The 12,576-nt window shown below is 42.2% G+C and overlaps 1 protein-coding gene across 3 annotated transcripts in view; it reads right to left on the minus strand.

The window, feature by feature from the left end:
• The window catches only part of LOC126263723 (allergen Tha p 1-like), a 201,073-nt gene that overhangs the window by 91,620 nt on the left and 96,877 nt on the right, over positions 1–12,576 (minus strand). Inside the window, exons 1-2 of one of the 3 annotated variants that reach the window (XM_049960879.1) lie at positions 6,514–6,732; positions 2,084–2,392 (exon numbers count right to left, since the gene is read on the minus strand). The exons of 1 other annotated variant lie outside the window; for it this stretch is intronic. In XM_049960879.1, coding sequence (XP_049816836.1) covers positions 2,202–2,392; positions 6,514–6,694 — 372 coding nt within the window. In that variant the 5' untranslated portion in view covers positions 6,695–6,732 and the 3' untranslated portion in view covers positions 2,084–2,201. Of the gene's footprint in view, positions 1–2,083; positions 2,393–6,513; positions 6,733–12,576 lie in introns of those variants that run through there. One more of the 3 variants, XM_049960878.1, reaches the window with a different exon arrangement.

Raw genomic sequence — 12,576 nt, forward strand, 5'->3', positions numbered from 1 at the left:
GGCTATCGAGAGGAGAAATCGTATACTGTTAGTGAAACTGTTTTATGTGAATCGCAGCAATTTTAGTGTACTATTGAGAGAGTGCCGCCAACTAAAGGATCTGAGGAGCGGTCTGATGGCATTCAATGGTTTACAGTTAGAGTGTGACCTTCGTGTGGCAGCTGGAAGAGGAAGGCTTTCGATTCTGATAGAAATTATTGACAAGGTCCCTGTTGCTGCAACTGACCATACAGTACGTGTCGCTGATGGTGCTAGTGCTCGTGTAGACTCATGAAAACTGCCCATCCCATGATCAACAGTACAGACAGTTTTGCGGTCGATATCGCACTGGCACAAGTACAAGATCCAGACGGTACAGCAACTGAAACCTCTTGATCCGCGCAACATTCTGAATTTGCTCTCCAGTTTCTGACACTGTTCGAAGTTAATGACATGTGGCCGGGCAATAATTTATGGAGTAACATGGTACATTTTACACTACAGGGTACAGTGAATATACAAAACAACCAAATATAAGGTACTGTTAAACCAACTGTTGTGCACGATGAGGCATTGCATAGGCCGTATGTGGCAGGTGATGGTGTAGACTCACAAGCATCTTTATTCTCAGTCTGTTATTATTTGAAGAGCATACACACAGAGGACCTGTAAGATATTGCATGACGTCTGCATGCTATCGCGCCGGGCACGTGATTCCTGTTCTGGAAGAGCGCACTAAATGGGAACATGCCACATTGGGGCAACACCTCATGTCACTCGCCCTTTGAAAGTGCTATTTAATGCGACCTTCCACGGACGCGTCATCTTCAGAGGTGCCAGCCTGCCAGCCGAAGTGGCCGTGCGGTTCTAGGCGCTGGAGTCTGAAACAGCGAGTCCGCTACGGTCGCAGGTTCCAATCCTGCCTCGGGCATGGATGTGTGTGATGTCCTTAGCTTAGTTAGATTTAACTAGTTCTAAGTTCTAGGGGACTAATGAACTCAGAAGTTGAGTCCCATAGTGCTCAGAGCCATTTGAAAAATTTTTTCTTCTGAGGTTTTTCAGATTCGTAGACTCCAAGATCACATGATCTGAACCCATGTGACTTTTGACTCGGCGGACATCTGACAAAACGCGTTTAGCAACGACACGTTGGTTCTCTACCATCTGAAAGCCAGTATACTGGAACATGTTGCTCAGGTTCCACCGGAACTGCTGAGAGCAAGTGTTGGTTACTTCGTTTTCTGCATGCAGCTTCTCGTCGACGTCACCAGTCCACATACTGAACAATCTGTGGAAGCCGCAATTAATAATGAAATCTACTTCCTCGTGTCTTCAGCGCACATACACCCCGGTAAACCCTTATTAGAGATTAAGTAGCTATCAGCTTACCATCATCGACGCAAGAGTCTCACATATGTAGTACCCTGACTGTGCTCGTCCACGAAACGAAAACATTCGCAAGCTGCCTTTCTGCTGCTGCTATTTGCCTCTGGAAGAAGATGCCCTTCACTCTGCACACAGTTCAATCACCTGTTGCATTCAAGAAAAATCCAAAACACTTCCTTTCGTAAGCATAACATCTTTTCCCCTAAAAACTAATACGTATGGTCAGATTATCTCCGTCGTACAGTTAAACAAATACCTCCATTTTCTCTCATTTCTGCTTCTTTCTCTTTTCGTTTCTCAATAAGGCACGGCAATTTTTTCCCCAATCTTTGTTACCTGTACCTCTACCACGTTCCCCTTTCACTAGCTCCCCTTTCTTCCGTCCATCTGACTTTGAATCTACCTGATTGTGACCTGCCTTTGTTTTTCTGTCTTTCATGAACCACTATAACTCAAGCGTATTTACCATAGCTATTCCTGTATTCCACTTTTTCTTTTATAATTGCTTGTAGATGTTGTTTCCTGTTTTAGTACAAAGTCTCTTTATAACATTCTTATCGTTATATGAAACAATGTAAAACATCCCTGGATAAGTAAATGAATGAAATATCCAAAGAAACGTAAGTCCTCTGAGACAATAGGTTTTGTGGTGTATCTTTTAAAGTAAACGTCCCGGATTAGTTGATTTCTCCTTAATGTGAAAGACAAAAACAAAGGATTTCCATTTTTTATTATTTATTAATTAAATAAAACGAACAAACCGCATGGAAAACATAGATTACATGAGATACTGATTTGCAGATATCACAGTGGCGGAGACTAGCAGCTGCAGGAGTCTAGGCGGAGACCCTCTTGAGCTCCTCGCCGTACTTCTGCCTGTAGGTGCCGGTGGGGTCGTACTTGTTCTCCAGTGGCGTCCACAAGTCGGGCTTCTCCTTGATGAGGAACCTGATCACTTTCTCGGCGCCAGCCTTCTGCTTCTCGTTGCACTTGGCGCACTGATTGGTCAGCGCATCAGGGACGGCAGCTGTCAACAGTCAGGTCACACAATCAGAAAGGTGAACAGATCAAAAATACTTATTCTAAGTATACTTAATAATTCAATACTGTGTGACTCCTAGTATTTCGTTTTGAAGCTACATCAGTGGTCTGTGTTTCTGTTGGACCACACGTAGTCCAATGGCCACTATTCCAGGCTTCCACGCAGAAGAGAAATCGGAAAATTATTGGTTTGTTTTTCTGCAGAGTTGTATATACCTCTGAATATTTTCATACCTTTCATTAGTGCACAAAAAATGGTGAGTAGGGGCATTATATCATATAGTGAGTTGATAAATGTGCTAATATGATATGTAGAACCCAAAATCATGAGTTATTTAACAGAGAGGCACTTTCGGCCAGATGTAGAAAGTATAAAGAAGGAATGGAACATAATTTTTGTATAATCATGTGGCAGGTAGGGTTGCTGTGAAAAAATGAATAAGAACGGGAATGTGTGACTCCAGTATCTTCTTTATTGTCTATGACAACAATACGATGTGAATTTTTCATTCTTCAGGCCTTTACGTTTTGCCATGTTTCACATACAGCACTGTGGAACAGCTTGTCATTAACCACTTTACTTGGGTAGTTCAGAAAATTTAGCCTGTTGGGCATGGCACACTAAGCGGTAATAAGTCAACCAAGCAGGATCTGTCACACATTTTACACAAAACGAGAGTCAAAGAGAGAGAGAGAGAGAGAGAGAGAGAGAGAGAGAGAGAGAGAGAGAGAGTGAAAGAGAAATAGGTAGTACGAGGGAAAAAGATACAAAGAGGGGGCAGGGATTGGTTGGAGCGGAGGGAGGAGAGAGGGACGGTGAGAGTTACATACAAACAACAAATCACAGCAATAGAGCGCTGGTTCGGTCATGTAGACTAATCCATTCTAAGGTGCTTACTCTTTAACAGGGTGAACGATATACCCTACCCAATCTCTCATCTGACAGTGAGATAAGTGAGATCTGTTGCCTGTTTATGAGCTCACCGACCAGCCGTCCACGTAACTATCTCACTGAACGCGAACTTTCAGCTAAACAGAGAGGTAGAAACAAAGGTATCAGATATGCGATGTGCATCTTGGAGTAGAGGCCCATATTATAAAAGGAGAAGTTAGGGTGAATTTTACAGTAGAAACGGATATGAATTGCTGAGTAGATTATCGAGATGTGCAAAATATTGGATCAAGATACAAGAGATGAAGGCTGGCATCGAACAAGTCTTTTATTTTATTTGTTTATTTATTTTTTAAAGTCAACGGTCTTCACAGATTTAAAACCAGACTAATATCCAACTCTGGTGAAACAAATCCGTCGCAAACAATAGTAATCCTGGAGCCTGTGCTAACTAAAGATGGGAGTTCAGTTACGGAAGAACAGAGAACAGATCTGGCAAATTACTGAAAAAAGTTACAGCTGTTGCAAATACGGGAAGCATATAACTATCGGGCTTTAGAATTCGCCGACCTTTCACACTACTATACGACATACTTTATATGTAACTGGTGATGCACTAGTAAAGTGAGAAATCAAGGTTGGTAGTTTTACGACCGTTTCAAACCCCACAGGAGACTGTCAGCACTAGGGTAGTGGTGACTGTGCAGTTGGTTAACGCAGCTGACTAGACGTTTGACTGTACTATATTAGAGTACATTTTGTTCCAAATTTCCTGCCAAGGAGTTGTACTAAAACTAATCATGTTTTTTAAAAGAGCAACAAAAATTATAATAATAATAACAATGCTAATGTGAACGTAGGTGCCGTGTGGCACTGTTCGCTCGCTTATCCCACGGGACGGATTCAGCCGCCTGTCGGAGAGGTTTTTTTCTCCACTTACACTAGCCCCTTTCAATGCAGACGTGTAGGAGTTGTGTCGTATGTGTGTCGATAGAGGGTAGGTGAGTGTAACGGATGTTTGTATCGTGTTATGTTACGTTTGTGTCTCATGGGGATGATGATGAGAAAAGGGGCAGGGTGAAATTTTGTGCCAGAACAAACTCTACCCATCTCGAATAGCACCAAGGAGGCAGACAGCCTAACTTCCCCATCCGATGAACGAATCACCATAAGCAGTGTCACCTGCCCTCATTTCAGGAGACAATGAAAAGAGCATTCCAGTTTCAATCATTGTCAGAAAAGCCGATTATGAAGAAATTTATGCTACCCGCCCTCCTCTGCATGGACATTTCATTCACCACTAGGTTTCGAACCGGCTACATCTACCACACAGGTGTGTCATAGAGCTAAAGTTAGTTATATATTCAATGTGAGATATAGGAGAGGCGTTTGAAAAGTCCGTGCAAAGTCAGAGAGATAGCTCAACCGGCGCGTATCGAGGTGATGTTTAGTTAGTAGTATCTTTGGAAAGAAGACACACCTAGTTTCAGCCATATTGGTCTATTTCTTTGTGTTTGGCATTCGTGTGAATCAAGGAAGTCGAGTGATTGCCAAAAAATGGACCAAAAGAATTTCGTGTGATTAAACATTACTTTATGAAAGGCAAAACACCTCAGGAGACAAAAGAGAAGCTTGATAAACATTATGGTGACTCTGTGCCTTCGATTAGAACAGTTTATAAGTGGTTTCAAAATTTTCGGAGTGGCCATATGGGCACAAGTGACGCTGAACGTTATGGACGCCCTATGGAGGTTACGACTCCACAAACCAGTGATAAAATCCGTGATATGGTGATGGATGACAGAAGAGTTAAGGTGCATGAGATTGCTACTACTGTGGGCATCTCGAATGAACGGGTACATAATATTTTGCATAAAAATTGAACATGTCCACAAGATAGGTTCCGCGATTGCCCACGCTTGACCAAAAACGGAATCATGTGAAGTGTTGCAAGGATGGTTTGCAGCTGTTCAGAAAGAATCCACAGGACTTTAAGCGTCATTTCGTCATTGTGGATGAAACATGTATACATTACTATATACCTGAGACCAAACAACAATCTGAACAATGGGTTACCAAGGGAGAATCCGCACCAAAATATGCGAAGACCATTCCTTCGGCCGGAATGGTTATGAAGACTGTCTTTTGGGATTCGCGAGGGATAATCCTCATCAACTACCTGGAAAAGGATAAAAAAATTACAGATACATATTATTAATCGTTACTGGACTGTTTCAAATCCGAGCTGCAAGTTAAACGCTGGCGATTTGACCGCAAAATGTCCTTTTCCATCACGAGAATGCACCAGCACACACCTCAGCAGTTGTGGTCGCGAAATTAATGGAAATAGGATTCCAACTCGTTTCACATGCCCCCTGTTCTCCAGACTTGGCTCCCTCGTACTACTGTTTGTTCCTCAATTTGAAGGAATGGCTGGTACGGAAAAGATTTTATACAAATGAGGAGGTGATTATAGAAACTAATAGCTATTTTGCAGACTTGGACAATTCCTATTATACAGAAGGGATCAACACATTAGAACAGCGTTGGACGAAGTGTATAAGTCTAAAAGGAGACTATGTCGAAAAATAAAAAAGGTTTACCCCAAACAGGTAGTTTTTATTTTTGCACGGACTTTTCAAACGCCCCTCACAACAGGCAATCCACGTTAAAGGAACTGAAGTTATACCAGGATACACATGTTTCAAATAATCTCCACTATTTTTATATTGCTTTTGGGTCATCAATAGAAAGTAGATGTGGTCCCCTCTTATGTAAAGGGGACAGGATTAGCTGCCTGCAGTACTAAACCAACCTTCTTAGAATATTAGAAAAAATGGAGTTGTCAGACGACAGATGGTAAATACGAGTACGCTCTTTCGTTTCTGCACAGGCAAAAGATATATTTACTGTGTTTGTGAAGTTGGATCGTTATCAGGAGCTTCCACAGCGATTGAAGAAATGTGATACCAGTGTGTCTGTTGATGGACTACAAAAAAATGAAGGTATTCGAAGGCAACTGGGACAGCTGCCTTACCCTTGACAGTGTCGTAAGAAACTGTACCCGGATTTCTCGAAAATGCTTTACAAATGCATCGTAGTAGAGCAGAATCCATTTAAGTAGGTACTCCAGTGGAACCAATGTAAAATCGGCGACCTGTTTGATGTACGTCAGTACAGGGAGAACCATACTGACTAGCCAGCACTGCACTCACCCTTGAGCTCCTTCCCGTCAGGCGTGCAGGATGCGTCGCTGTCAGAGAGGAGGCACTCGTGGTACTTCTTCAGCAGGCGGTCGTTATGCAGGATGTCGTCCAGGTCGATGTTGTCATACTTGGTGGTGTACGCAGCGGCAGCTGCTACCAGACAGACCAGCAAGAGAGTGTATTTCTGCATCGTGACTCTGGCAATAGGCTGCGGCTGTGGCGTCTGGGGTGTGATCCGCCGGCCTCAGTCTCCACTGGATTATATATACGTACGTTCGCCGGCACGCCTGACGTCATGGCGAGTGTCTACGCAGGCGCCGGGCAGGGTACGCTGACCTTGACTGGTCCACGCACCTCGCCGTTTCTGAGAACAGCCAGTTGCTCTCAGGTGCACTCGTGACTGTTCGCTGTAATGCAGTTTCCATGATGCCTCACTGGAAATTCCTTCTTATTTTACTGTCTCTACACAAGTGAACACTTGCCACGCCAATAACGTCACGAAAAAATATTGCCATCAATGTAATCTGGAAAATTTTGTAATGTGAGTTATGTTAACTTGGGAGTCTTAGCACCGCCGGTTTTCCTGGACTGTAAGTCATCAATACGCACATATACGACCTAGAAAATATGCTTCAAACAGTGTTTCAAAGAAATTAAACTGCATGTATGTCCTGAATAGGGTCAGTTTTAGAATCTGAAGTGTAGCATAAGAAATCTCATGCATGTCATGTGGTATTAGAATAATCTACGGATGAACGGAAACAGAAATCTGCAAGACACTGCCAGAAGATCTGTTTGGCTTAGGAAAGTAATTTGAGACTAGGCATTATGACATAATGGTTTTTTTCGTTACATTGGCCACGTAAAGAAATCCTTCTAATTCAATGATATCAGGCAGAATAGCCTGAAGCGCGCACTCAGTAAACGTTGGTCTTTTTATATTTTTTGCTCTGTAGCGATAGTGAACGATCTCCCTGGAATTCTCAGTTTGATTCGCCTATAACCATGCTGCTGCTAGTTTTACTGTATCTTTGTGAAACACAAAGTGTAAGGCAAAAGGAAGACCAACAAGCTATTAGTACCTCTAAACTAGTCAGACCAGTGATAAATATTTGATGCTGTATCACTCGCTGCGGACGGTCTGATTGTTATATTATTCTTGAAGAATCGAGTTTGCCGACATCACCAGCAATTCGTGGGTGTAAGCAGGTAGTCAATTTCTTTATGACATCTTTTATTAAATGTCCTTACAGAAGAAGATAAATGTGATCATTTTCTTTCCACAACAGAGATCAATGAAGCAAAGGTAAACCTGACAACCTTAAGATTTTGCAATAATTTTATGCCGTTTCCAGTTAGCGTAAAAACATCCTCATACAAAATGCACTGCACATAGCGTAAAAGGGTCTAGCGCTAAATATTTGTCAATCGTGTTACTTCTGGTTCATGAGAAGACCACAGGAGCCTAGCATAAATGTTGTTATCTATAAGTTTTGGCTACTTCACATAAACTGATTGCCATGCTACTTTGAGATAACTCGCCAAAATGAAAGTGATATAGCCGTTTGTTGGATGTATATTTCTGTGACTCGTGTCTGCTGTGTATCACGAAACATTTCCTACCTTTAAATTATTCTCGCAACCTGACAACGCATTCAGTAATTAATATAATGATTACTTTGTGGGCACACATAATATTCCCACGATAATACGAACAGGTTGTTCTAGTGTCAGTGCAGAAGGTTAAAATATTAAGTTCGTTCATTCAGCTACTTGTATTGGGTGGAATGAATACTTCTTTTCCTGCAGCTTTTTACTAACAGTAAAATATCTATTTTATTGGTACTTAAATTAACGTCTATTATGTTCCGCGGCTGAGGGATTATACACTGTAAACTCCTACAATAATAAGATGTAAATCTGGGCGTTTATGTCTAATACGATAAGTAGGATAAAGAGGTTACTTGCATATTTTATCAATTTTAAGATGTCTATAATGAAAGAAGCCCATTTTAGTAGCTATTGTCCAAAACACTCAGGGCTGCGCGCTGCAAAATAGTAACGTCTCTCGCAGATTCCATATTTTGCAACAGTTTTCTAAGGAAAGCAGGATGCTCTGTAGAATTTGGAAGAGAGCCAAAATGCTCAAACCCAACTTCCTAGTGAAAGGATCCAGTAAAATATACGCTGCAATAAGGGATGATTCAAGATCTGCCCTGTACATGGGAAATGCAGATGTATTGTTAAAAGTAGATAGACGCAAATGGAAATTTTTCAATATCTGGAGTCCAGGGATGAAAGGGTAGGTTGTAGACTAGCAGCTATTCAGAGGGCGATCTTAGTCCTTAATAGCTCAGATGAAAAAATTAAATTGTGTTATCCAATATCACCGTCATCACACAAACTTTTCAGCGATCCTAAATCCTAAAGTATGCATACAGAGAGAGAGATAGAGATAGAGATAGAGGGAGAGAGAGAGAGAGAGAGAGAGAGAGAGAGAGGGAGAGAGGGGGAGAGAGAGAGAGAGAGAGAGAGAGAGAGAGAGAGAGAGAGAAAAGTCTAAAGACAAGTAAATTTGCCAAAATATGGAATTCTCTATTGGGGTGACTAGGGTGTAGTCGAGTCGTGTAATAGATTATTCTAGGAACCACAGTGCACCCTGAAAGGTTAGATAATAAAGCAGACGTGTCCGGTAGGTCTAGGTGCGCACTTTGAACGGCGGTGTTGCACCTCACACTCGGACTAATTGATCGAATGCAGTACTGAACTATCATATGGTATTCCATTTAATGCGACGTTACCTGACAAAAAATGCAAAATACTCAATAAGGAGAGCAGGTAACAAAATGACACTTCAGTGGTTCAGAGATATGTGACGTTATTTCTGCGACTATAAAATCTAGGCAAATTTACGATGCACTTGTCAGTAAGAGCCAAGTTCTGGTCTTCGGTTAGGAAGGAAACCCGTTCTATCTTATTCTGAGACAAGATGGTTCTTGGTGTAGTGAATACTGGTACTGGTATGAAGCTGACAGCCAATCTGGTCCCGCAGATATTCTTTCGGGGACAAATATGGGAATCTTGATGGCCAGGGAGTACCACAAAATCAGGCAGACTGATCATAGAAACAGCTTTCACTAGGGTGCGAGCATTGCCCTACTGAAAAAGGAACTGAGACACCGTCGCCCGAGAGATAACACATGAGGACGCAGCATGTCCGTCACGTATCACTCGGCCGTCAGAGTCCCCTCAATCACAACGGTCCGTGACGTGAACCTTAGCTGACAGCTCACCACATCCTGAAGTCAGGAGAACCACCGCTGTACCTTTCCAAATCATTGAAAGAATGGAACCCATCCCCAGGTCGCCTCCGTACTCGCCGCCGTTGGTCGTCCATAATAGTGGAGAACCACGGTTCATCGCTGAGCACACAGCGTTACCACTGATCAACAGTACCGGTCTCACCATCAATCCAAACACAGCCGTTCGCGTTGTGGTTTCAACACGCTACACATGGGATAGTATATACCTAGTGTGGTTTCTACTGGTCTCTAACCAGTCGTGTAAAACGGCAGGGGATACCGTTACTTGTTCTTGGATGGCAGGCGCATATGTGAAGGGACTATGATGTGTCTGGTGCACAATAGGAAGCTTCTTGCATGTGGTGGACATATGTGGCCGACCGAAACCTAGACGATGAGTATGCCTGCTGTAACACACCAAATATCTAGAGCCCCTAATGACATCCCTTTGGTAGCAAAAGATATAAAAAAAATTAGTTATTCTGACCTTGACGGGAGCTACTGACTACAAAATATTAACATTATTGAAAGCTTGATAACAGAAATACTATGTAACTAACAACATTTATTACTAGGAAAGAACTAAATGAAAGACTATCAGATGATACGAAGCACGAAACTTTAAATAAAGAATTCAAAATACATGCCTTACGAAGATTAACACCAAGGCAAGCTAAAGTGATCACAGATAACATTTATCCAAGAAGAGAGTTGTAGCCGCATCGAGCTCTAAGTTCGCTGCGACTACAATGTAAAACTTCAATGGAAAATGTTAATTCGCTCTCTTGTAGACGTTGCGATGACAGTACGCATATTGACCGCTACTAAATAGTTTCAGACCTATCTGGAGTTTTAAAGATTTACCCAGTATCGTCTTCACGTACTAGTCAGAATTCTGAACAGATGTAAGATAACAGTTACCGTTTAGCCAGACAACGGAACGGATATTATAGGTGAAGGAAATATAAGTCGTGTGATACTTAATCAATTCTGAGACTTAATCGTCGCTATCTGTGATAGTCACGAACATTGAAATATACAGCAACATACCAACCGCCGACATAAACTCTACAAATAGCCTTGAGTAGGAAACATCTACACGCGATCACGAAGAATTCGCAGATACGCAGTGTTGTCGGAAGCTGTAGTCAGTGTCATAATTACTCATGCAAATAGCTTCAGTTCTCTGAATGACACATCGGTGTGTTTTCAAGTGCAATGGTTAAATTATTCAGAAGTTCAATAAACTCAGATATAACTTTATTGCTTCGTGTCAGCTACATCATTAAATGGAACTTTACTGTACAACTGTGAAATAATTATTTCTTGAGAGAACGCCGAAGTTAAAGGAGATTTAGTGACATTATTAACGGGGAACAATAAGTTTACATCGAAATACGACGCATTGTGTACGTCGTTTAGAAAATGCCTTACCTCTGTATCTACGGCGTAGGAGTTGTTGAATTAGCACTGTAGCGAAGCCTTAACGACGCTATAATACTTCACAAATCAACATCTTCGCAAGACTATAATGTGGCATCGGCTTGAATGGTGGAACTTATGATTCGAGATGTCATATTATCTAGGTTTGAACATTCATTTGCCAACCGGGCATAAAGAACTATTGTTATCAAGTTTCGCGAAAGCTTACATGCCCGTCGCGAACACGTGTAGGGTATTTGGTTTATTGTTTCAGATAAAGGGAGTTGTTGCGGTACCGAGTGGTGCAGTCGCTGCGTGTGGCAGTAAAGAAGACAGACATCCTTCGAACATCATTGCTTTAATTATAGGCGAGGGCCGCTTCTACATTCCAACGTGCTGCTCCATCGATACGCGGAAATCTGTTAAAGGTAGATAGTATCTGAAACTAACCAAACAAAGCGAGGAGTTTGTTTCAAGAGTTACAGATCGGAGTTGTCGCAATCGACCGACGCCGACCTGTGCCCACCAGACTTGAACCACCATCCACATCCAGCCGACACACACACACACACACACACACACACACACACACACACGCGCGCGCGCGCGCGCGCGCGCACACACACGCCACACTGCCATCACATTCCCATCCAGTCCTAAATCGCGTCACTATCACATCAAACCACTCCAGTAATCTGGACACAATACGATTCGACAAGCTGGCTAAATAGAGACGCACCATTAGACCGCTTTCAAATTGTGTGAGATGCTGATAATGCTGTCTCGCATGTGTACGCAACATCTCCGTACCCTACACAGTGATATTCGGCATATGGCGCTGTGTTCACGCCCTGTACATACCCTACCCTGTCTGGTAACCACAGTAGGCATGAATGCGAACAACATTCGTGCTCTGTTGTGGCCGTTGAAGTGTTGCCCCAACTGTTAGTGGATTTCATGACTGTGTGTTTTCGCGCAGAAGCGCTGAGACCATTTTATCGCTGACAATACACACTGCGATTACAATGAAATTAGTATCTCTGTAATTGGATTATCTATGTAATTTAAGCAATTTTTTGTTCTTTCTTTTCCATTGCAGCCATTGTCTGTTACGGTCATAAAACATATTGCTTGCTCTATGTTACGTAGAGATTTGGCTATTTGTGCTCATTTTCCCCAACTATTTAATTTCGTTGCATTTGTTACTACGGCTAATCATACCTTTTCTCCTCACCTTTTTTGTGAATTTTGACTTACTTTGTGTGGGGAAGTCTGTTAGTGAATGATCGCCTATTATCTGCACCAATCAGTGTAATACGTTTGGTTTGCTTTCAGAATAGAACCTGCA

The sequence above is a fragment of the Schistocerca nitens genome, chromosome 6 (genome assembly GCF_023898315.1).
Source record: "Schistocerca nitens isolate TAMUIC-IGC-003100 chromosome 6, iqSchNite1.1, whole genome shotgun sequence".
Classification (NCBI taxonomy): Eukaryota; Metazoa; Arthropoda; class Insecta; order Orthoptera; family Acrididae; genus Schistocerca; species Schistocerca nitens.